Source organism: Plecotus auritus (genome assembly GCF_963455305.1).
Source record: "Plecotus auritus genome assembly, chromosome: X".
In the NCBI taxonomy this organism is placed as follows: Eukaryota; Metazoa; Chordata; class Mammalia; order Chiroptera; family Vespertilionidae; genus Plecotus; species Plecotus auritus.
In genome coordinates this window covers 136,382,889-136,409,138 of record NC_137784.1, presented here as the reverse complement: position 1 = coordinate 136,409,138, position 26,250 = coordinate 136,382,889, and the positions used below count along the sequence as shown (strand labels likewise).

The window sequence follows — 26,250 nt, the reverse complement described above, 5'->3', positions numbered from 1 at the left end:
TGTATGCATGACACAAATCCCAGAATCAGAAGGCAGTGAATCGTCAAAGTATACTTGTAAACATGGTATTAAAATACGTTTCTGTCACGGCCATGTTTTTGAAACACATTCTCCATGAAGGCTGAACTTAGCGTGTCTGTCCACAATGTTTCTGAAAGCATAAGAATGATTCGGGGTAGGGAAAAGCCACACTTGGAGCCGTTTTCTTGACCAGGGCTCACCTAGAGATTTCAATGCTCTGTGGCCTTAGCAGGAAAACCCAAATCAGCCCACATGCTCATACTTGCGCATGCCCAAAACTGCGCATGCGCATTTCAGAGCAGGGCCACTGTTGCGCATGCCCATAGCTGCACAGTGCAGACTGTTCCTTTCCAGACAAAGGAAGTTCCGCGCATGTGCCTTTCTCCCAAGTTGGTTGCTGCGCATGCGCTTTGCTGTCCGAGTTCGCTGAGGAGAACTGCGCCACAGGCAGCCGTGTTCCTTCCATTTTGATCCTTCTCGCTGGTTGACATTCAACTGGTAGGTCCACAGAGCAGCCCTCCAGGACTTAAACAATGGGAGAGTGTGAGGAAAAGCCCCATGGGCTTCAGTGGGGGCGGAGCTGCGGGTTCTGTAGCCTCCTAGGAGGAAGGTCCTCGAGGTCAGCGCCTGTCTCCTCTCAGGCATCATGACCGCCATGGCCCTTGAAGTCCTGGCGTGACCTAGACGAGGAGGGTGCGGGGTGGACGAGGGCAGGGGTCAGATAAAGGGTTTGGGGGACATTATTGCAGGTGTCTGGGTCCTAGAGGCACCTTGACCGGCCCACAGAACTCAGAATCCGCAGTCCTCCTTGGGGCCCTGGGTAAGGGGCCGGGGGTGGGGGATGGGGGCGGGATGGAGGGCAGGCAGTATAGAAAGGGACTAGAAACAGGAATGCTGAGGGACTGCACCGCTGAGGCCCTGGAACTGCGTCCCGAGGTCTGTAGCGCACCAAGCAGAGTCCCGAGGGGGAAACGGGCACAGCCCTCGGTATCGCATCTAGTCACCTGTGCCTCCTGAAATGCCCAAACAGCTCAGGCAGCATGGAGGGCCCGGAGCCTCCTGTGTGAGCCAGCTGGACTTACTTAAGGGGGCAATGGGCCTAATCACTGGGGGCGGGGCAGAAGCGGGAGTCACTCAAGTGTGGTTTCAAGCAGTGTTTTCCTGAATGTCTTCGTAAAGGGGAAGCCAGTTGTGAAAGCACACGTCGTCTTTTCTCACCTGCTAGAGGTGGTAACAGTCAGCATGGCCATGACCTAAGTGGCTTGGCAAGCCCATCTATTCGGTATAACCGGAAAGCCTGTGCACTTATTTTAAAAGTACTTTCAAAGTTAAAAAAGAAAATAATCATTTTGCCATGGAAGTGATATAGTTACCCCCTTAAGTATGTTATCCAAATGAAAATGTTCTGCTTCCAGTTTGAAATATGAGTCGGCATGTAACATCAAGAGACGGATGGAATACAATACTAGTAGAAGAGGAAGAGTCTGACCAGCCAGTTGGACCCGTGGTTGTGAGTGCTTTGATATTTGAACTGTCTATTACCAGAAACGTATTTTCCTGTAAGTTTTATTGAATGCCTCTAGGTACAATGTTAAAAGTTTCCGAGCTGATAAGGGAGTAACATTGGCCCAGGAGGGTTCCTTAGGAAGGAAACCTTGATCCAGGAGGTTTGCACTCTGGAATTGCCAGTGAAAATACCCGCTATGGCTCCTTTCTCGTGCTTACTAACACAGACTGCCCACATCCATCCAGGAGAGTATAAAAGAGCTTCAGCTTTGGATATCCGTGTGGGCAGCTCCTCTCGAGGAACCGGGCAGAGGGAAGAGAAACATCACTAAGAATAAAGATATCATGTCTACAATGCCTTTATTCTTAATCGTGATTATATATGTGTGTATAGTATGCATATTTTTATGATTGTCATGCATTAACAACAAAACCTTTCATTTACGCACACACACACCCCTAGGACCAGCAGCCCAGTGATGAAAAACCTCAACAGGAGGAGCCACCCACTGAGAATCAGGATGTTACAGCTGATGAAGAGAAAGCAGATGCAGGAGCACCTGAGGCTCAAGGTGAAGGGGAAGGGAAGAAAACTGCCTGTGGAGGGCAGGGGGTCTATCTGTCCATCACGTATTGTGCACACCATAGCGGTTGAAAAGTACGTATAAAAACGCTACGCAGCCCGCTGGTGTGTTCAGTGCCTGAGCATTAACCTATGAACCAGTACCATGGTCGGCAAACTGCGGCTCACTGGCCACATGCGGCTCTTTGGCCCCTTGAGTGTGGCTCTTCCACAAATACCATGGCCTGGTCAAGTCTATTTTGAAGAAGTGGTGTTGGAAGAAGTTTAAGTTTAAAAAATTTGGCTCAAAAAAATTTCAATCGTTGTACTGTTGATATTTGGCTCTGTTGACTAATGAGTTTGCCGACCACTGAACCAGAAGGTCATGGTTGAATTCCCGGTCAGGGTATATGCCCAGTTTGCAGGCTCCATCCTCAGTGTGGGGCATTCAGGAAGTAGCGGATCAATGATTCTCCCTCATTATTGTTTCTATGTCTCTCCTTTCCACTTTGAAATCAGTTCAAATACATCTATCTGTATAAAAACCTAAGTGACCGTACAATGGAATGACCGGAACAATTGGTCAGTATGACGCGAACTGACCACCAAGGGGTAGACACTCAACACAGGAGCTTCCCCCAGCCCCCAAGTCCCAATCGCCCATGGGGCCTACTGGCCACCTTCCTGGTCCCTACCCCCGCCTGGCAGGTCCAAGTCACCCAAACAGAGCCAAGCTCTGGGCTGGGAATGGGAACAGGGGTTGGCTTGCAGCAGACACAGATGGCAAGGGAAGGAGGAGGGGGAAACCACATGGTGGCAGCATGCAGGCAGTGGGGGAAGGAGGAGGCGGGGAGGCAGAGAACCTGATTGGCCCTGATCACAGGCCAGGTCTTCAGACCCCACACATTCACAAATTTGGTGCACCAGGCATCTCTTTAATTTTAAAATGCAATGCAAAAATTTCCTGGAAATTGGCTGAAAATGTTAAGATTGTATCATTTACAGCTGTGCACACTCTTTCACTATGAGTTTTCTCTTCATCCTCGGGATGTATGTTGTGTTCTTGAAAGCACAGTCCTTCATAAACAAGAGATAACTATAGTTTTGACTACAAAAATGTGCATTGATTTTCTATTTTAATTGATTCTTCATAGAACATTGTGTGTCTTCTCAGTCATTGTCTCCCAAGAATAAGCAATGTTTATCAGCAGGTACAGAGAGCCAAGTCAGCCTATCATAGAACACCTGAAACCAAGTCTATTTAAATAACATGGTAGCCCCATTTTATAACTGAGAAAACTGAGGCTGGGCACTTGACTCATTGAGACATGAGTTATACTTTCTTCCAAGGTGTGTGTTCTTGCTACCACCTATGTTGGTGTCTGAAAAGTGCATGGTATTGTATAAAATGCTGAAATACTCAAGGGTGTCTGAACTGTAAGGTAGCTCAGTACTGACCCAAGAATTGATGCAGTTCAGTGGAGCAGGTTAAAAACTCAGAAAGAAGCGCACTGGAAGATGGCCACGCTTTCCTTTGAGTGATGTTTTCATAGGGTATATTTAATAAAGGCTGAATTATTTTGAATACTGGCAAGCAGGTCATTATATGTGTATGGTTTTAAGTGACCTTAAAAAGTGGTTCTAATCTTTTAATATTAGAAAAATGAGACGTACCTTCAAATTATTATGAAACAGAAATTATTTCTGTTAAGTATATGTTATTTTCATCAAACACTGGTAGTGAATGATTTACATAATTCAGCCTATGGATTATTTTAGATATTCAACTTTAAGAGGTGTGCACAACAAGCCTGACAACAAAGTCCATCAATTTATTACCATCTTACTTCCTTTATTCTCACTGTAAGACCAAAATTTTGTTGTTCATCACTAATCATTTTATATTACTTTCTGCTGAATGACACTCATTTATGGAAATTTACATATAGCACCTAAATCTAACTGGTTATTTTAATTTTTATTTTTATAATATACAAAATAAATATATGACCAGATTGTAGATACAAAATAATTAACCATTTACATGCAATAAAAATAAATATTTCAAGAAAAACTATTTTAAATATACTAATGTTACATGCAACAAATAATAGTATTTCAAGAAAAACTATCCTAATAAAAGGGTGATATGCAAATTAACCATCAACCTGTCACAAAGATGGTGGCGCCCACAGCCACAAGATGGCAGCACCCAGTCCCCTGAGCCCTGCTGAGTCCCTCAGTCCTGAGGGGGCAGCCACTGAGAGCAGGCAGCCTGAGCGGCCTGATGGAACCCTTGCCTCATCCCCACCCCAACAAGGCAAGCATTCTGCCCTGGCCCCACGGAGGGCCTCTGGGCAGTGGGCACAGAGCAGCCATGGCCTCTGTGGGAGAGGGAGGCAGCCCTGAGCTTTCGCTGCTGAGTGCAGGCTGGGAGAGGAGATGGCGGGCCTGCCTCCCACAGAAACAGTGCAGGTTCTGCCTGGCTCCCGTGAAAGCAGCGGGGCTCCAAGCAGCGCACTGTCTTTCCTGCCAGCTCCAGTGGAAACTGCGGGCGGCCTACTGTGCACTATAGCGTGCAATGGGCTACTAGTTTTAAGTATAATGTTACATGCAACAAACAATATTTCAAGAAAAATGATTCTAGATATAATAATATTACCAAAACTGACTTACAACCGTAACCGGTTTGGCTCTGTAGATAGATAGAGCGTCGGCCTGCGGACTGAAAGGTCCCAGGATCGATTCTGGGCAAGGGCGTGTGCCTCGGTTGCGGGCACATCCCCGGTGGGAGGTGTGCAGGAGGCAGCTGATTGATGTTTCTCTCTCATCGATGTTTCTAACTCTCTCTCCCTCTCCCTTCTTCTCTTTCAAAAATCAATAAAATTTAAAAAAAAACTGACTTATATACTATGATATCACAAAAGTGGTAAGAAATATTAAAAAATCTCCAAATAATAGGATTACTTCCATTATATTCTAAAAATTTTTTTCCTCTGGCCCTATTTTTATTCATTAGTTTTTATTGTTCATTATAGTCTACAAATGAGTGAGATCATGTGATATTTATCTTCCTCTGACTGGCTTATTTCGCTAAGCATAGTGTTCTCCAGGTCACCCATGCTGTTGCAAATGGTAAGAGTTCCTTCTTTTTTCACAACAGCATACTATTCCATTGTATAGATGTACCACAGTTTTCTAATCCACTCATCTGTTGATGGGCACTTAGGCTGTTTCCAAATCTTAGCTATTGTCAATTGTGCTGCTATGGACATAGGGTTGCATATATTCTTTCTGATTGGTGTTTCTGATTTCTTCGGATATAGTCCTAGAAGTGGGATTACTGGGTCAAATGGGAGTTCCATTTTTAACTTTTTCAGGAAACTCCAAACTGTTCTCCAGAGTGGCTGCACCAGTCTGCATTCCCGCCAGCAGTGCAAGAGGGTTCCTTTTTTTCTGCATCCTCGTCAGCACTTGTCATTTGTTGATTTGTTGATGATAGCCATTCTGAAAGGTGTGAGATGGTACCTCATTGTCATTTTGATTTGATTATTAACTTTGAGCATGTTTTCATATGTCTCTTGGCTTTCTGTATGTCCTCTTTGGAAAAGTGTCTATTTAGGTCGTTTGCCCATTATTTGATTGGATTGTTTATTTCCTTTTTTATGAATTTTCTGTAAATTTTTGAAATTAAACCCTCATCAGAGATAACATTGTCAAATAAATTCTCCCATGCGGTGGGTTTTCTTGTTGTTTACTTGATGGTTTTTTTTTTTGTTTTGTTTTGTTGTTGTTGTTGTTGTTGTTGTTGTTTTTTGCTGTGCAGAAGCTTTTTGTTTTGATTTAGTCCCATTTGTTTATTTTCTCCTTAGTTTCCATTGTACGAGGAGCTGCATCATTAAAGATATTGCTAGGACATATGTGTGATATTTTGCTGCCTATGGATTCTTCTAAGATTTTTATAGTTTCCCATCTTGAGTTTAATGCTTTATCCATTTTGACTTTATATTTGTGCATGGTGTAAGTTGGTGGTCTACTTTCATTTTTTTGCTTGTATCTCTCCAATTTTCCAAACATCATTTATTGAAGAGACTGTCTTGACTCCATTGTATGCTCTTTGTCAAAAATTAATTGACCATAATGCCTTCGGTCGATTTCTGGGTTTTCTGTTCAGTTTCATTGGTCTATATGTCTGTTCTTGTGCCAGTACCAGGCAATTTTGAGAACAGTGGCTTTGTAATACAAATTGATATCTAGTATTGTGATCCCTCCCACTTTGTTCTGCTTTCTCAGGATTGCTGCGGCTATTCAGAGTATTTTTTGGTTCCAGATGAATTTTTCGAGAGTTTGTTCTAGGTCTGTGAAATATTCTATTGATATCTTAATGGGGATTGCATTGAATCTATAGATTGATTTGGGTAGAATGGACATTGAGTCTACCAATCCATGAACACGGTATATTCTTCAATTTGTGTATGTCTTCTGCTGTCTCTTTTTTTAACGTCCTATGGTTTTCCAAGTACAGGTCTTTTACCTCCTTAGTTAAGTTTATTCCTAGGTATCTTAATTTTTTTGTTTCAATGGTAAATGGGATTTTAGTTTTTTTACATGTGATGTTAAGTTGTTTACTTGAGATTATATAATTACTAGAGGCCCTGTGCATGATATTCGTGCATGGGGGTTGTCCCTCATGCCTAGCCTGCACCCTCTCCAATCTGGGACCCCTCGGGGAATGTCCAACTGCAGGTGATCCCACTCACAGTCCGGGTTTGCTGGCTCCTAACCACTCACCTGCCTACCGGCCTGATACCCCCTAACCGCTCCCCTGCTGGCCTGATTGACGCCTAACTGCTCCCCTGTTGGCATGATCGTCCCCAACTACTCTCCCCTGCCATCCTGATTGCCCCTGCTGCCTTCCCCTGAGGGGCTGAGAGTACTGGGGGACTCCGGCTGGATGAGGCTGGATGCTGTGGGGACTGGGTGAGGCAGGGCTGAGGGAACTGGGGGAATGAGGCTGGAAGAGGTGGAGGTAAGGGGATTGGTCACCGCCATCTTATGGCTTTGGGCACTGTCATCTTGTGAGGTTGTGGCAGTCAATTAGCATATCCCCTCTTTATTGGCTGTGGGTACTGCCATCTTGTGAGGGTGTTATGGTCAATTAGCATATTCCCTCTTTATTAGATAGGATATCTTCATTGTAATAAAAATCCTATCCATAATTTACACTTCAGATTTCATTGATGGCTGATGCTCTCTACACATATTAGTACAAATGTACATGTCCTGCGGTTGATCTTCAGATTGTCATTTACAACAAGTTTCATAGTATAGAATAACAAGGATGTGAAGTGCATCTTTCTATCACACATATTATCACACCAGATTACAGGCTTTTTTCATATAAAAAGCAGAATAAATTAATATTAACATTTCCTAATTTATATGTCATGTTTGCTAAAATTGATAACTTTCTTTATAAGGGACTGACCTTGAAGCTGATACCCAAGAACTGGTGAATCCAGTGACTGAGGCCGAGGGTGGAGATGATCCTGAATTCATCAGGCACGCTTGTGCAAATCCAGAGCCCATTGAAATGCCCAAACTGGTATATTATTAATTAAGAATGCAATTTATGTGTTTTCAGGTTTTCACAATATCATACCTTTAATAACCAGAGATAACATGTTGTTACATGAATAGACTTCACAGGTAATGATACTTTGAACAGTAATTCACACCCCAAATGAATGACTGCCTGACTTATAATCAGATACAGATACAAACTGGTTCAAAGCCAAATTTAATCCCAATATTGAAAACATTTTCTTTTGAGTATAATTACTTTAAACAACAGCTAATAAGTTTTGAATTCTCTCATGATTTCTGCAGTTACAAATACATAATACATTTGTAATAAATATTGGCTGTATGAAATATGTTGAGACACTGAAGTAGATTGTAGTACCATCTCTGATATAATTTGTAAAATCATGCGAGAGTTCTTTCTTTTATTAAATTAAATATTTATATTGAAAACTATTACATTTGTCCCGTTTCTTCCCCTATTGACCCCGTCTAGCCCACCCCCACCCCAGGCCTTCACCACCCTATTGTCTGAGTCCATGAATTATGCGTATATACATACAAGTTCTTTGGTTGACCACTTCCTGCCCACCCACCCTCCCCCACCTTCCCTCTGAGATTCCTCAGTCTGTTCTATGCTTCTATGTCTCTTGGTCCATTTTGTTCATCAGTTTATTTTGTTCATTACATTCTACATATAAGTGAGAGCGTGTGATACTTGTCTTTCTGTGACTTTCTTATTTCGCTTAGCATAATACAGCTTTTTTATCCCCTCATCTTCTGATGGGCACTTGGGCTGTTTCCAGATCTTAGCTATGGCGAATTGTCCTGCTATGAACATAGGGGTGCGTACATTCTTTCTGATTGGTGTTTCTGGTTTCTTAGGATATATCCCTAAAAGAGAGATCCTTGGGTCACATGGCAATACAATATTTCATTTTTTTGAGGAAACTCCGTATTGTTTTCCATAATGGCTGCACAATTCTGGCAGCCCACCAGCAGTGTACTAGGGTTCCCGTTTCTCCACATCCTCGCCAGGACTTGTCATCTGTTGATTTGTTGATGGTAGCCATTCTGTGAGGTGTGAGGTGATATGTCATTGTCATTTTAATTTGCATCTCTCTGATGATCAGTGACTTTGAGCATTTTATCAAATGTCTCTTGGCCATCTGTCCGTCACTTTGGAGAAGTGTCTATTTCGGTCCTTTGCCCACTTTTTTATTAGATGGTTTATCTTTCCTTTCTTAAGTTGTATGAGGTTTTCATACATTTTGGATATTAATCTTTTATCAGATGTATCATTGCCAAATATGTTCTCCCATGCATTGGGCTCCCTTTTCGTTTTGTTGATGGTTTCTTTTGCTGTGCAGAAGCTTTTTATTTTTATATAGTCCCATTTGTTTATTTCCACCTTAGTTTCCTTTGTGCGATGAGATGTAAAAATATTGTAAATATATTGCTGTAAGAGATGTTTGAGATTTTGATGCCTATGGTTTCCCATAGGATTTTTATGGTTTCACAACTTAGATTTAAGTCTTTTAACCATTTTGAGTTTATTCTTGTGTATGGTATAAGTTGGTGGTCTACTTTCATTTTTTTTCATATATCTGCCCAATTTTCCCAACACCATTTATTGAAGAAACTGTGTTGACTCCATTGCAGGTTCTTGCCTTCTTTGTCAAACATTAATTGGGTGTGATGACTTGGGTCAATTTTTGGAGATTCTATTCTGTCCCTTTCATCTATTCTTGTGCCAGTACCAGGCTGCTTTGATTATGGTGGCTTTATAATCTATCTTGATATCTGGTATTGTGATTCCTCCAAGTTTCTTCTTTCTCAGGATTGCAGTGGGTATTCGGAGTTTTTTTTTTTTGGGGGGGGGGGCGGTTCTTTCCTATAAATTTTTGGAGTATTTCTTCTCAATCTGTGAAATATGCTGTCAGTATTTTAATAGGCATTGCATTTAATCTGTAAATTGCTCTAGGTAGTATAGAGAGTCCTTAATTGCAGAACCAATATTTACTCTTACGCAAATAATGAATTCAATCAAATATATTAAATTAATTTTCAGTGCTGATTCTTTATTTATTTTTTTAATAAATCTTTATTCAGATTATTACAATTATTTCTCCTTTTTCCCCCCATAGCTCCCCTCCACCCCTTTCCCACCCCACCTTCTGCCCTTACCTCCCCCCCACTGTCCTCATCCATAGGTGTATGATTTTTGTCCATTCTCTTCATGAACCCCCCCTTACCCCTTTCCCCCTGAGAATTATCAGTCCACTCCCTTTCTATGCCCCTGATTCTATTATATTCACCAGATTATTCTGCTCCTCAGGTTTTTGTTTTTTTTTTTGTTTGTTTGTTTTTTTAGAAATATATTTTATTGATATTTTTACAGAGAGGAAGGGAGAGGGATAGAAAGCTAGAAACATCGATGAGAGAGAAACATCGATCAGCTGCCTCCTGCACACCCCCCACTGGGGATATGCCCGCAGCCAAGGTACATGCCCTTGACCGGAATCGAACCCGGGACCCTTCAGTCCGCAGGCTGACGCTCTATCCACTGAGCCAAACCGGTTTCGGCCTCAGGTTTTTAATTCACTTGATTTTTAGGTTCGCTTGTTGATAGATATGTATTTGTTGTTCATAATTTTTCTCTTTACTTTTTTCTTCTTCCTCTTCTTTAAGAATACCTTTCAGCATTTCATATAATACTGGTTTGGTGGTGATGAACTCCTTCAGCTTTTTCTTATCTGTGAAGCTCTTTATCTGCCCTTCAATTCTGAATGATAGCTTTGCTGGGTAGAGTAATCTTGGTTGTAAGTTCTTGCTATTCATCACATTGAAAATTTCTTGCCACTCCCGTCTGGCCTGCGTAGTTTCTGTTGAGAAGTCAGCTGACAGTCGTATGGGTGCTCCCTTGTAGGTAATTAACTGTTTTTCTCTTGCTGCTTTTAATATTCTCTCTTTGTCTTTTGCCCTTGGCATTTTAATTATGATGTGTCTTGGTGTGGTCCTCTTTGGATTCCTTTTGTTTGGGGTTCTGTGGGCTTCCTGGACTTGTAAGTCTATTTCTTTCACCAGGTGGGGGAAGTTTTCGGTCATTATTTCTTCAAATAGGTTTTCAGTATCTTGCTCTCTCTCTTCTTCTGGCACCCCCATAATTCTGATGTTGGTACGCTTGAAGTTGTCCCAGAGTCTTCTTACATTATCTTCAACTTTTTGGATTTTTTTTTTTTTTTTTTTTGCTTTTTGCTTTTTCGGTTGAGTGTTTTTTGCTTCTTTGTATTTCAATTCTTTGACTTGATTCTTGTGTTCCTGTATTCTGTTTCTGGGTCTCTGTATAATATTTTTTATTTCAGTCAGTGTATGTTTAATTTCTAGTTGGTCCTTTTTCATATCTTCGAGGGTCTCGTTATATTTATCGGCCTTTTCTAGGATATTCTTAAAAAGTCTTATAACAGTGGTTTTGAATTCTATATCCAGTCGTTTGTTTTCCTCCATTTCTTTCGTTTGTGATCTGATTCTTTGACCCCGCATTTTCACTGATTCCCTGAGTTGGTAAGGTAGATATTTGTGCTAGGTTTCCAATATGGCCCATTGGGTCTGCTTACCCAGTTAACCTGAGGTGGACCCTCTTGGTGCAGCCCTTTGTGGACTGTGTGTACAGCCTTGTTGTAATTAAGTCTTTATTGTTGTTGGTATCACTGGGAAGAATTGACCTCCGGGTCAGTTGGCTGTAAGGATCAGCTGTGTCTATGCTGGGAGAAGCCCGGTGCTGGAGACAGCCCTATAGGATTAGACTTGCTAAATTGCAATAGCCTCTGTGCTCAGCTTGGATGGGGTGGAGCCTCAGTCTTGGCTTCCTGTCAGCCCCGCCCCTGCGCGCACGTGCGCTTTCAGTCCTCCGCCTTCCCCAGCTCGAGTCTCCGCCTGAGAGTCCAGACTCCCCCCACAAGAGCGTGGGTCCCCAGGGGCTCGCCTGGAACCGGGGTTCACTGCAGTCAGAACTGGGGCTCAGTGCAGTCAGAATCCTCTGACTCCCCTCCACTAGGGAAAGCCTGTGGCAACCCCCGCAGCCTTTGTGCGCACCTGCGCGCGCGCGCCTGTGCACTTTCAGTCCTCCGCCTTCCCCGGCTCCCGAGTCTCCGCCAGAGAGTCCAGACTCCCCCCACAAGAGCGTGGGTCCCCAGGGGTTCGCCCGGAACTGGGGTTCAGTGCAGTCAGAACTGGGGTTCAGTGCGGTCGGAGGCTTCCTTCCCCCTTCCGCCAGAGGAAGTCAGCCAGGCTCTCAGCCACCCTTCCTCTCTGCGTGCACAAAGCCCTTTGCCGTACCTCCAATTCTCTGTGAGCTTTTCTCCTTCCTTCTAGTTGTAGAATTTTCACTCAGCCTGCTTTCCTGTGGTTCTGGATGGTGTCCGTTCTGTCTTTTAGTTGTAGTTTTGAAATTGTTGTGCGAGGCAGCAGTTTAGGTGTTTACCTATGCCACCATCTTGGTTTCTCCTCAGTGCTGATTCTTTAATACTGTTGTTGTGTTTGAAAGAATACATTGATATTCTGGTTTAGGACTTGTCATGAATTATCTTCTTTAGTCAAATTTTAACATCTGAACTGAAATCTCATACCTACTAAAATAATGAGTAAATACTCCACTGATGTTGCTTTTTCTATATGGAGATGTGGATACCTGTTCTTAGATTCTGTCAAATTTTGAATTCTTCTGGCTCTTAGAAACAATTGCATTTTTATTCCCTTTCGCAATGAAGCATCAGGTGATTGAATTATAGAGTTTAAAGAAATAGTCTAGTTTTTAGTTTCTCTCATCAGGTAGAGAGGGTGCAGGCGATCATCGATGCTCAGGGCAGGTGTGAGTAAGACGCCTATTCTAAGCATGCTCACTGTCACCACTGTCAGATTTCATGAGTTAATGTCCCTTGTAAAAATGGGTGCCCTATGATATAATCTTTTGTAATCATATCCAATGTGGCATATTTACTGCTCAAATTGATAATTTTCAGAGAGAGTGGAAGAGAGAGAGAAAGACAGAGTGAAACATCGATGTGAGAGAAACACCTCAATTAGTTGCCTCCTGCACGCACTCCGACCAGGGCCTGTAAAGTTTTTAGAAAGCACTGATTTTTAGAAACTGAAGTTTTTTTTATTTGTGTAGGTATCTTTCTCATTCTCCCATTCTTCCTTCCCCTCTCCATAACTCTCCATCTCTCCATTACTTCTTCTTCGTGTGTGTGTGTGTGTGTGTGTGTGTTTTCTTTGTTGTTCTTATTTCTTCCTTACTGTAAATCATTCTATAAATGAGCTTCACATTTTTGTATAAAAAATGATGTTACTGACTTAAAATTCCTGTGATTGTAAAAGTGACTATACACATTGAAACTCATACAGTGTGAGTATGGCATTACTTAAAATTACACTAGGACTACAGATGGAATTGGGGATACGTGGTTACCTATTTAAACAATTGCATAAAACGGATAAAGGAGCCCAAGAAACGTTTTTGCTTTTCTGAACCATCAGGAAGAAACAAAGGCAGTACGGACCTTTCTGTTTACTTCACATACATAGGCAGGAACAAATGTGACAATTCTGTTTTCGCTATCTTATATTCAGAATAGTATTTCAAATGGAAGCATTTCTTGTAAATTCCTTTTGTTTCTTAGTGGTTTTCTGTTTGATGGTGTTCATATTTTTTAAAAATGTTACACATTTTTTGCTTAATATTTAAAACCACCTTTTAATAGGTTCATTTCATTTCCTGTGCTCTGAACTGGAACAGTCTTTTTGTTCTGAGTACCAATAGAAAGAGTGGTGTGTTTAGTCTATATTGGTAAAATGTATGCTTGGAAGTGTGTCCTATGAAACCTAAACTTTGTCCATTGTGTACCTTTAATGTCATCTAAATCTAATGAGACTACGGAATGTTCCCACCAGTTATATTTCTCTTGCAGGAGAAGGAAAACAACCCGTTTAAAGGAAGATGATCTGAAGACACACAGATTACTCTTATGTTGGATACTACAGTGTTTAAATACTTTCAATAAAGTTTTGCAGCATTATCTAAGAAGTCTTGCAGATCTTTTGTGAAGCGTATTCCCAAAACCTTCATGCTATTGAAAATTATATCATTTTCGGACATTTTATACGCCAATTGAGCTTTCATATGCAGACATATTTGTACATTGGTATTCTTTCCAGCATCCTTGCTATGTCTGCTTATTATTTCTAAAAGGTTATTTCTAGATCGCTTCTAAGTTTCATAATGCGCAATCATTTTTAATGCTGTCAGATTTTTCTCTTTGCTCTTTTAAAAACTATGCGACCTAGGCCCTCGCCAGTACTTAGAGCACCAGCGTGTGGACCAAAGGGTCCCGGGTTTGATTTCAGTCAAGAGCACCTACCTTGGTTGCAGGCTCCTCCCCAGTTGGGCCCTGGTCAGGGCTCGTGCAGATGTGTTTTTCTCACATTGATAGATCTCTCAGGCTTTCCCTCTCTCTTCCATTCTTTATAAAAATGAACTGAAAAATATCCTCACGTGAGCATTTTTTAAAAATGTGTACTACCTTGGCTGGTTTACCCCAGTGGACAGAGTTGGTATGTGGATTTATGGGTCGTGGAATCGATTACCCATCCAGGGTACTTACCAGATTGTAGGATATATCCCCTGCCCCAATCGGGTCCCATGGGGCAGGCAATCAATTAATGTGTCTCTCTCAATCGATGTCTCTCTCTCTCTCCCCCTTTCTTTCTCTCTCTCTCTCTCTCTCTCTCTCCCCCTTTCTCTCTCTCTCTCTCTCTCTCTCTCTCTCTCTCTCTCTCTCTCTCTCTCTCTCTCTCTCCCGCCCCCTCTCATTTCCCACCCTTCCACGCTGCCTAAAAAACAATAAGGAATATCCTCGGGTGAGAATTTTTTTAAATATGCCTTTGTTTCCTTTTCTCTTTTTACAACTGACCCACCCAGAACAATGCTAATACAATTGGGATTAGTTTGTCAAAACTGTCTTATTCTTGATAGGAATGGGAAAATTTTAACATTTCACAATGTTCACTGTGAAGTATAGGAAGGTCCATTCCAATCCTAATCTGGTAAGAATTTTAAACTTGAATATATGTTGACCTCCATCAGACACTTGTGTATTTGTTGACCTGGTCATAGGATTTTTCCTTCCATTAATCTGTTAATATGGTGAGTTATATAGAAAACTTTCTAAGTTTAAAAAATCTTGTATTTCTTGGAGGGAGGGGCTGGTCATGGTATATTATTCTTCTGAATAAACTACGTCTTAATACTTTGTTTAGGATGTTTACGAAGGACCTCATGAACAACATTAGGCCATTTTATTTCATGTACTCTCTTTCTTGGACTTCGGTACAAAGGTACACTAGCTTCTTAAAATGAAATGGTACGTGAAAAACCTTCTTGTGTTCTCTGGAATGCAAGTCTCCTCAAGGCTGGGAACAGTGGAGCAATAGGCTTTCCCATGATCAGTTCTATCTGGGTGGCATCTCATTTTTTAGTATCAGAGCCTACTTACAGGGGAGGAACAGAAGGGGATGCTTCAAGGTGCCCATCACTTCAGGTTTTGTGAGATGCTCATCTTCCCTGTTAGATACCTCTAATGATGCCATCACTTGAAAGCTACCTACTCCTGGTTGTATGCTGACAGCTAACTTGCCAAGCATGTCAAACTCACAGCTGGTGGGCTGCATGCCTTGTTTATTTTTGTACACCCAGTAAGGAAAAGTCATGGCTGTATTAACTTGCATGGATAATTTCAATGTCCTACGTGGTCATGAATGACCTGACCACATGCTCAGCTATGTACTTATAACAACAGCTCCATTTATTGAGATCTTTCATAATAGGAATAATCAGTCACATTTACAGAGTATATACTACTCATTACCACCTCTCTGAGCTGGGTTCCATACATGTATCACCTAATTTAATCCACACAATTAAGGTGGAACAGAGTGTACACAATACTTGTCCTTGAATCCCATTCAAAGCTGATTTGGGGATGCAAGTTCTAAATAAGAAATTCTTGTTTCTCAATGTAAAGACTTCTAAAAGTGTTGTATACAGGAAAACGGATGTTGTACGTGATGACTAGTGATAGGCTATAAGTGATCTTTGCCTGGCAAGTTGTTGGTCTGATGATTGGGAAGTAGAGTACAGGATGCAGTACTGCTGCACAGCAAGTGACCGAGGACTGAGCCTAAATCCTAGCACCGTTATCTAGGGGTATTGCTAAACCACACACTGGCCGAGTAACCACAGGTATATTCAGAGAGACGTTTACCGTCTAGAGATGTATGCACGGTAACACAAGCAAAGAAGTTAAGAAAACGGTTGAATGTATTTAATTTATGGAAGTGAGCAAATTCCTTGTATGCATGACACAAATCCCAGAATCAGAAGGCAGTGAATCGTCAAAGTATACTTGTAAACATGGTATTAAAATACGTTTCTGTCACGGCCATGTTTTTGAAACACATTCTCCATGAAGGCTGAACTTAGCGTGTCTGTCCACAATGTTTCTGAAAGCATAAGAATGATTCGGGGTAGGGAAAAGCCACACTTGGAGCCGTTTTCTTGACCAGGGCTCACCTAGAGATTTCAATGCTCTGTGGCCTTAGCAGGAAAACCCAAATCAGCCCACATGCTCATACTTGCGCATGCCCAAAACTGCGCATGCGCATTTCAGAGCAGGGCCACTGTTGCGCATGCCCATAGCTGCACAGTGCAGACTGTTCCTTTCCAGACAAAGGAAGTTCCGCGCATGTGCCTTTCTCCCAAGTTGGTTGCTGCGCATGCGCTTTGCTGTCCGAGTTCGCTGAGGAGAACTGCGCCACAGGCAGCCGTGTTCCTTCCATTTTGATCCTTCTCGCTGGTTGACATTCAACTGGTAGGTCCACAGAGCAGCCCTCCAGGACTTAAACAATGGGAGAGTGTGAGGAAAAGCCCCATGGGCTTCAGTGGGGGCGGAGCTGCGGGTTCTGTAGCCTCCTAGGAGGAAGGTCCTCGAGGTCAGCGCCTGTCTCCTCTCAGGCATCATGACCGCCATGGCCCTTGAAGTCCTGGCGTGACCTAGACGAGGAGGGTGCGGGGTGGACGAGGGCAGGGGTCAGATAAAGGGTTTGGGGGACATTATTGCAGGTGTCTGGGTCCTAGAGGCACCTTGACCGGCCCACAGAACTCAGAATCCGCAGTCCTCCTTGGGGCCCTGGGTAAGGGGCCGGGGGTGGGGGATGGGGGCGGGATGGAGGGCAGGCAGTATAGAAAGGGACTAGAAACAGGAATGCTGAGGGACTGCACCGCTGAGGCCCTGGAACTGCGTCCCGAGGTCTGTAGCGCACCAAGCAGAGTCCCGAGGGGGAAACGGGCACAGCCCTCGGTATCGCATCTAGTCACCTGTGCCTCCTGAAATGCCCAAACAGCTCAGGCAGCATGGAGGGCCCGGAGCCTCCTGTGTGAGCCAGCTGGACTTACTTAAGGGGGCAATGGGCCTAATCACTGGGGGCGGGGCAGAAGCCGGAGTCACTCAAGTGTGGTTTCAAGCAGTGTTTTCCTGAATGTCTTCGTAAAGGGGAAGCCAGTTGTGAAAGCACACGTCGTCTTTTCTCACCTGCTAGAGGTGGTAACAGTCAGCATGGCCATGACCTAAGTGGCTTGGCAAGCCCATCTATTCGGTATAACCGGAAAGCCTGTGCACTTATTTTTAAAGTACTTTCAAAGTTAAAAAAGAAAATAATCATTTTGCCATGGAAGTGATATAGTTACCCCCTTAAGTATGTTATCCAAATGAAAATGTTCTGCTTCCAGTTTGAAATATGAGTCGGCATGTAACATCAAGAGACGGATGGAATACAATACTAGTAGAAGAGGAAGAGTCTGACCAGCCAGTTGGACCCGTGGTTGTGAGTGCTTTGATATTTGAACTGTCTATTACCAGAAACGTATTTTCCTGTAAGTTTTATTGAATGCCTCTAGGTACAATGTTAAAAGTTTCCGAGCTGATAAGGGAGTAACATTGGCCCAGGAGGGTTCCTTAGGAAGGAAACCTTGATCCAGGAGGTTTGCACTCTGGAATTGCCAGTGAAAATACCCGCTATGGCTCCTTTCTCGTGCTTACTAACACAGACTGCCCACATCCATCCAGGAGAGTATAAAAGAGCTTCAGCTTTGGATATCCGTGTGGGCAGCTCCTCTCGAGGAACCGGGCAGAGGGAAGAGAAACATCACTAAGAATAAAGATATCATGTCTACAATGCCTTTATTCTTAATCGTGATTATATATGTGTGTATAGTATGCATATTTTTATGATTGTCATGCATTAACAACAAAACCTTTCATTTACGCACACACACACCCCTAGGACCAGCAGCCCAGTGATGAAAAACCTCAACAGGAGGAGCCACCCACTGAGAATCAGGATGTTACAGCTGATGAAGAGAAAGCAGATGCAGGAGCACCTGAGGCTCAAGGTGAAGGGGAAGGGAAGAAAACTGCCTGTGGAGGGCAGGGGGTCTATCTGTCCATCATGTATTGTGCACACCATAGCGGTTGAAAAGTACGTATAAAAACGCTACGCAGCCCGCTGGTGTGTTCAGTGCCTGAGCATTAACCTATGAACCAGTACCATGGTCGGCAAACTGCGGCTCACTGGCCACATGCGGCTCTTTGGCCCCTTGAGTGTGGCTCTTCCACAAATACCATGGCCTGGTCAAGTCTATTTTGAAGAAGTGGTGTTGGAAGAAGTTTAAGTTTAAAAAATTTGGCTCAAAAAAATTTCAATCGTTGTACTGTTGATATTTGGCTCTGTTGACTAATGAGTTTGCCGACCACTGAACCAGAAGGTCATGGTTGAATTCCCGGTCAGGGTATATGCCCAGTTTGCAGGCTCCATCCTCAGTGTGGGGCATTCAGGAAGTAGCGGATCAATGATTCTCCCTCATTATTGTTTCTATGTCTCTCCTTTCCACTTTGAAATCAGTTCAAATACATCTATCTGTATAAAAACCTAAGTGACCGTACAATGGAATGACCGGAACAATTGGTCAGTATGACGCGAACTGACCACCAAGGGGTAGACACTCAACACAGGAGCTTCCCCCAGCCCCCAAGTCCCAATCGCCCATGGGGCCTACTGGCCACCTTCCTGGTCCCTACCCCCGCCTGGCAGGTCCAAGTCACCCAAACAGAGCCAAGCTCTGGGCTGGGAATGGGAACAGGGGTTGGCTTGCAGCAGACACAGATGGCAAGGGAAGGAGGAGGGGGAAACCACATGGTGGCAGCATGCAGGCAGTGGGGGAAGGAGGAGGCGGGGAGGCAGAGAACCTGATTGGCCCTGATCACAGGCCAGGTCTTCAGACCCCACACATTCACAAATTTGGTGCACCAGGCATCTCTTTAATTTTAAAATGCAATGCAAAAATTTCCTGGAAATTGGCTGAAAATGTTAAGATTGTATCATTTACAGCTGTGCACACTCTTTCACTATGAGTTTTCTCTTCATCCTCGGGATGTATGTTGTGTTCTTGAAAGCACAGTCCTTCATAAACAAGAGATAACTATAGTTTTGACTACAAAAATGTGCATTGATTTTCTATTTTAATTGATTCTTCATAGAACATTGTGTGTCTTTTCAGTCATTGTCTCCCAAGAATAAGCAATGTTTATCAGCAGGTACAGAGAGCCAAGTCAGCCCATCGTAGAACACCTGAAACCAAGTCTATTTAAATAACATGGTAGCCCCATTTTATAACTGAGAAAACTGAGGCTGGGCACTTGACTCATTGAGACATGAGTTATACTTTCTTCCAAGGTGTGTGTTCTTGCTACCACCTATGTTGGTGTCTGAAAAGTGCATGGTATTGTATAAAATGCTGAAATACTCAAGGGTGTCTGAACTGTAAGGTAGCTCAGTACTGACCCAAGAATTGATGCAGTTCAGTGGAGCAGGTTAAAAACTCAGAAAGAAGCGCACTGGAAGATGGCCACGCTTTCCTTTGAGTGATGTTTTCATAGGGTATATTTAATAAAGGCTGAATTATTTTGAATACTGGCAAGCAGGTCATTATATGTGTATGGTTTTAAGTGACCTTAAAAAGTGGTTCCTAATCTTTTAATATTAGAAAAATGAGACGTACCTTCAAATTATTATGAAACAGAAATTATTTCTGTTAAGTATATGTTATTTTCATCAAACACTGGTAGTGAATGATTTACATAATTCAGCCTATGGATTATTTTAGATATTCAACTTTAAGAGGTGTGCACAACAAGCCTGACAACAAAGTCCATCAATTTATTACCATCTTACTTCCTTTATTCTCACTGTAAGACCAAAATTTTGTTGTTCATCACTAATCATTTTATATTACTTTCTGCTGAATGACACTCATTTATGGAAATTTACATATAGCACCTAAATCTAACTGGTTATTTTAATTTTTATTTTTATAATATACAAAATAAATATATGACCAGATTGTAGATACAAAATAATTAACCATTTACATGCAATAAAAATAAATATTTCAAGAAAAACTATTTTAAATATACTAATGTTACATGCAACAAATAATAGTATTTCAAGAAAAACTATCCTAATAAAAGGGTGATATGCAAATTAACCATCAACCTGTCACAAAGATGGTGGCGCCCACAGCCACAAGATGGCAGCACCCAGTCCCCTGAGCCCTGCTGAGTCCCTCAGTCCTGAGGGGGCAGCCACTGAGAGCAGGCAGCCTGAGCGGCCTGATGGAACCCTTGCCTCATCCCCACCCCAACAAGGCAAGCATTCTGCCCTGGCCCCACGGAGGGCCTCTGGGCAGTGGGCACAGAGCGGCCATGGCCTCTGTGGGAGAGGGAGGCAGCCCTGAGCTTTCGCTGCTGAGTGCAGGCTGGGAGAGGAGATGGCGGGCCTGCCTCCCACAGAAACAGTGCAGGTTCTGCCTGGCTCCCGTGAAAGCAGCGGGGCTCCAAGCAGCGCACTGTCTTTCCTGCCAGCTCCAGTGGAAACTGCGGGCGGCCTACTGTGCACTATAGCGTGCAATGGGCTACTAGTTTTAAGTATAATGTTACATGCAACAAACAATATTTCAAGAAAAATGATTCTAGATATAATAATATTACCAAAACTGACTTACAACCGAAACCGGTTTGGCTCTGTAGATAGATAGAGCGTCGGCCTGCGGACTGAAAGGTCCCAGGATCGATTCTGGTCAAGGTCGTGTGCCTCGGTTGCGGGCACATCCCCGGTGGGAGGTGTGCAGGAGGCAGCTGATTGATGTTTCTCTCTCATCGATGTTTCTAACTCTCTTTCCCTCTCCCTTCTTCTCTTTCAAAAATCAATAAAATTAAAAAAAAAAACTGACTTATATACTATGATATCACAAAAGTGGTAAGAAATATTAAAAAATCTCCAAATAATAGGATTACTTCCATTATATTCTAAAAATTTTTTTCCTCTGGCCCTATTTTTATTCATTAGTTTTTATTGTTCATTATAGTCTACAAATGAGTGAGATCATGTGATATTTATCTTCCTCTGACTGGCTTATTTCGCTAAGCATAGTGTTCTCCAGGTCACCCATGCTGTTGCAAATGGTAAGAGTTCCTTCTTTTTTCACAACAGCATACTATTCCATTGTATAGATGTACCACAGTTTTCTAATCCACTCATCTGTTGATGGGCACTTAGGCTGTTTCCAAATCTTAGCTATTGTCAATTGTGCTGCTATGGACATAGGGTTGCATATATTCTTTCTGATTGGTGTTTCTGATTTCTTCGGATATAGTCCTAGAAGTGGGATTACTGGGTCAAATGGGAGTTCCATTTTTAACTTTTTCAGGAAACTCCAAACTGTTCTCCAGAGTGGCTGCACCAGTCTGCATTCCCGCCAGCAGTGCAAGAGGGTTCCTTTTTTTCTGCATCCTCGTCAGCACTTGTCATTTGTTGATTTGTTGATGATAGCCATTCTGAAAGGTGTGAGATGGTACCTCATTGTCATTTTGATTTGATTATTAACTTTGAGCATGTTTTCATATGTCTCTTGGCTTTCTGTATGTCCTCTTTGGAAAAGTGTCTATTTAGGTCGTTTGCCCATTATTTGATTGGATTGTTTATTTCCTTTTTTATGAATTTTCTGTAAATTTTTGAAATTAAACCCTCATCAGAGATAACATTGTCAAATAAATTCTCCCATGCGGTGGGTTTTCTTGTTGTTTACTTGATGGTTTTTTTTTTTGTTTTGTTTTGTTGTTGTTGTTGTTGTTGTTGTTGTTTTTTGCTGTGCAGAAGCTTTTTGTTTTGATTTAGTCCCATTTGTTTATTTTCTCCTTAGTTTCCATTGTACGAGGAGCTGCATCATTAAAGATATTGCTAGGACATATGTGTGATATTTTGCTGCCTATGGATTCTTCTAAGATTTTTATAGTTTCCCATCTTGAGTTTAATGCTTTATCCATTTTGACTTTATATTTGTGCATGGTGTAAGTTGGTGGTCTACTTTCATTTTTTTGCTTGTATCTCTCCAATTTTCCAAACATCATTTATTGAAGAGACTGTCTTGACTCCATTGTATGCTCTTTGTCAAAAATTAATTGACCATAATGCCTTCGGTCGATTTCTGGGTTTTCTGTTCAGTTTCATTGGTCTATATGTCTGTTCTTGTGCCAGTACCAGGCAATTTTGAGAACAGTGGCTTTGTAATACAAATTGATATCTAGTATTGTGATCCCTCCCACTTTGTTCTGCTTTCTCAGGATTGCTGCGGCTATTCAGAGTATTTTTTGGTTCCAGATGAATTTTTGGAGAGTTTGTTCTAGGTCTGTGAAATATTCTATTGATATCTTAATGGGGATTGCATTGAATCTATAGATTGATTTGGGTAGAATGGACATTGAGTCTACCAATCCATGAACACGGTATATTCTTCAATTTGTGTATGTCTTCTGCTGTCTCTTTTTTTAACGTCCTATGGTTTTCCAAGTACAGGTCTTTTACCTCCTTAGTTAAGTTTATTCCTAGGTATCTTAATTTTTTTGTTTCAATGGTAAATGGGATTTTAGTTTTTTTACATGTGATGTTAAGTTGTTTACTTGAGATTATATAATTACTAGAGGCCCTGTGCATGATATTCGTGCATGGGGGTTGTCCCTCATGCCTAGCCTGCACCCTCTCCAATCTGGGACCCCTCGGGGAATGTCCAACTGCAGGTGATCCCACTCACAGTCCGGGTTTGCTGGCTCCTAACCACTCACCTGCCTACCGGCCTGATACCCCCTAACCGCTCCCCTGCCGGCCTGATTGACGCCTAACTGCTCCCCTGTTGGCATGATCGTCCCCAACTACTCTCCCCTGCCATCCTGATTGCCCCTGCTGCCTTCCCCTGAGGGGCTGAGAGTACTGGGGGACTCCGGCTGGATGAGGCTGGATGCTGTGGGGACTGGGTGAGGCAGGGCTGAGGGAACTGGGGGAATGAGGCTGGAAGAGGTGGAGGTAAGGGGAATGGTCACCGCCATCTTATGGCTTTGGGCATTGTCATCTTGTGAGGTTGTGGCAGTCAATTAGCATATCCCCTCTTCATTGGCTGTGGGTACTGCCATCTTGTGAGGGTGTTATGGTCAATTAGCATATTCCCACTTCATTAGACAGGATATCTTCACTGTAACAAAAATCCTATCCATAATTTACACTTCAGATTTCATTGATGGCTGATGCTCTCTACACATATTAGTACAAATGTACATGTCCTGCGGTTGATCTTCAGATTGTCATTTACAACAAGTTTCATAGTATAGAATAACAAGGATGTGAAGTGCATCTTTCTATCACACATATTATCACACCAGATTACAGGCTTTTTTCATATAAAAAGCAGAATAAATTAATATTAACATTTCCTAATTTATATGTCATGTTTGCTAAAATTGATAACTTTCTTTATAAGGGACTGACCTTGAAGCTGATACCCAAGAACTGGTGAATCCAGTGACTGAGGCCGAGGGTGGAGATGATCCTGAATTCATCAGGCACGCTTGTGCAAATCCAGAGCCCATTGAAATGCCCAAACTGGTATATTATCAATTAAGAATGCAATTTATGTGTTTTCAGGTTTTCACAATATCATACCTTTAATAACCAGAGATAACATGTTGTTACATGAATAGACTTCACAGGTAATGATACTTTGAACAGTAATTCACACCCCAAATGAATGACTGCCTGACTTATAATCAGATACAGATACAAACTGGTTCAAAGCCAAATTTAATCCCAATATTGAAAACATTTTCTTTTGAGTATAATTACTTTAAACAACAGCTAATAAGTTTTGAATTCTCTCATGATTTCTGCAGTTACAAATACATAATACATTTGTAATAAATATTGGCTGTATGAAATATGTTGAGACACTGAAGTAGATTGTAGTACCATCTCTGATATAATTTGTAAAATCATGCGAGAGTTCTTTCTTTTATTAAATTAAATATTTATACTTGAAAACTATTACATTTGTCCTGTTTCTTCCCCTATTGACCCCGTCTAGCCCACCCCCACCCCAGGCCTTCACCACCCTATTGTCTGTGTCCATGAATTATGCATATATACATACAAGTTCTTTGGTTGATCACTTCCTGCCCACCCACCCTCCCCCACCTTCCCTCTGAGATTCCTCAGTCTGTTCTATGTTTCTATGTCTCTTGGTCCATTTTGTTCATCAGTTTATTTTGTTCATTACATTCTACATATAAGTGAGAGCGTGTGATACTTGTCTTTCTGTGACTGTCTTATTTCGCTTAGCATAATACAGCTTTTTTATCCCCTCATCTTCTGATGGGCACTTGGGCTGTTTCCAGATCTTAGCTATGGCGAATTGTCCTGCTATGAACATAGGGGTGCGTACATTCTTTCTGATTGGTGTTTCTGGTTTCTTAGGATATATCCCTAAAAGAGAGATCCTTGGGTCACATGGCAATACAATATTTCATTTTTTTGAGGAAACTCCGTATTGTTTTCCATAATGGCTGCACAATTCTGGCAGCCCACCAGCAGTGTACTAGGGTTCCCGTTTCTCCACATCCTCACCAGGACTTGTCATCTGTTGATTTGTTGATGGTAGCCATTCTGAGAGGTGTGAGGTGATATGTCATTGTCATTTTAATTTGCATCTCTCTGATGATCAGTGACTTTGAGCATTTTATCAAATGTCTCTTGGCCATCTGTCCGTCACTTTGGAGAAGTGTCTATTTCGGTCCTTTGCCCACTTTTTTTATTAGATGGTTTATCTTTCCTTTGTTAAGTTGTATGAGGTTTTCATACATTTTGGATATTAATCCTTTATCAGATGCATCATTGCCAAATATGTTCTCCCATGCATTGGGCTCCCTTTTCATTTTGTTGATGGTTTCTTTTGCTGTGCAGAAGCTTTTTATTTTTATATAGTCCCATTTGTTTATTTCCACCTTAGTTTCCTTTGTGCGATGAGATGTAAAAATATTGTCAATATATGCTGTAAGAGATGTTTGAGATTTTGATGCCTATGGTTTCCCATAGGATTTTTATGGTTTCACAACTTAGATTTAAGTCTTTTAACCATTTTTCGTTTATTCTTCTGTATGGTGTAAGTTGGTGGTCTACTTTCATTTTTTTTCATATATCTGCCCAATTTTCCCAACACCATTTATTGAAGAAACTGTGTTGACTCCATTGCAGGTTCTTGCCTTCTTTGTCAAACATTAATTCGGTGTAATGACTTGGGTCAATTTTTGGAGATTCTATTCAGTCCCTTTGATCTATTCTTGTGCCAGTACCAGGCTGCTTTGATTATGGTGCCTTGTAATCTATCTTGATATCTGGTATTGTGATTTCTCCAACTTTCTTCTTTCTCAGGATTGCAGTGGGTATTCGGAGTTTTTTTTTTTTTTCGGGGGGGGGCGGTTCTTTCCTATAAATTTTTGGAGTATTTCTTCTCGATCTGTGAAATATGCTGTCAGTATTTTAATAGGCATTGCATTTAATCTGCAAATTGCTCTAGGTAGTATAGAGAGTCCTTAATTGCAGAACCAATATTTACTCTTACGTAAATAATGAATTCAATCAAATATATTAAATTAATTTTCAGTGCTGATTCTTTAATACTGTTGTTGTGTTTGAAAGAATACATTGATATTCTGGTTTAGGACTTGTCATGAATTATCTTCTTTAGTCGAATTTTAACATCTGAACTGAAATCTCATACCTACTAAAATAATGAGTAAATACTCCACTGATGTTGCTTTTTCTATATGGAGATGTGGATACCTGTTCTTAGATTCTGTCAAATTTTGAATTCTTCTGGCTCTTAGAAACAATTGCATTTTTATTCCCTTTCGCAATGAAGCATCAGGTGATTGAATTATAGAGTTTCAAGAAATAGTCTAGTTTTTAGTTTCTCTCATCAGGTAGAGAGGGTGCAGGCGATCATCGATGCTCAAGGCAGGTGTGATTAAGACGCCTATTCTAAGCATGCTCACTGTCACCACTGTCAGATTTAATGAGTTAATGTC

General features: G+C 41.9%; 1 protein-coding gene across 1 annotated transcript; it reads left to right on the top strand.

Annotated features, from left to right (window-relative positions):
* The first annotated feature begins 440 nt into the window (after nt 1–440).
* On the top strand, nt 441–13,752 carry LOC308240475 (putative G antigen family E member 3). Its single transcript, XM_080653521.1, has 5 exons — nt 441–519; nt 1,437–1,531; nt 1,991–2,099; nt 7,570–7,694; nt 13,642–13,752. The coding sequence occupies exons 2-5, from the start codon at nt 1,445–1,447 to the stop codon at nt 13,672–13,674; spliced, it is 354 nt and encodes a 117-aa protein (XP_080509647.1). The 5' UTR covers nt 441–519; nt 1,437–1,444; the 3' UTR covers nt 13,675–13,752.
* The last annotated feature ends 12,498 nt before the right edge of the window (nt 13,753–26,250 follow it).

Excerpts from the sequence above, each read along its gene's own strand:
- LOC308240475 (XM_080653521.1), top strand. The coding sequence starts at position 1,445 with ATGAGTCGGCATGTAACATCAAGAGACGGATGGAATACAATACTAGTA. Across the intron at positions 2,100-7,569 it reads AGGAGCACCTGAGGCTCAAG|GGACTGACCTTGAAGCTGAT; the intron begins GTGAAGGGGAAG and ends TTTCTTTATAAG. Across the intron at positions 7,695-13,641 it reads CCATTGAAATGCCCAAACTG|GAGAAGGAAAACAACCCGTT; the intron begins GTATATTATTAA and ends TTTCTCTTGCAG.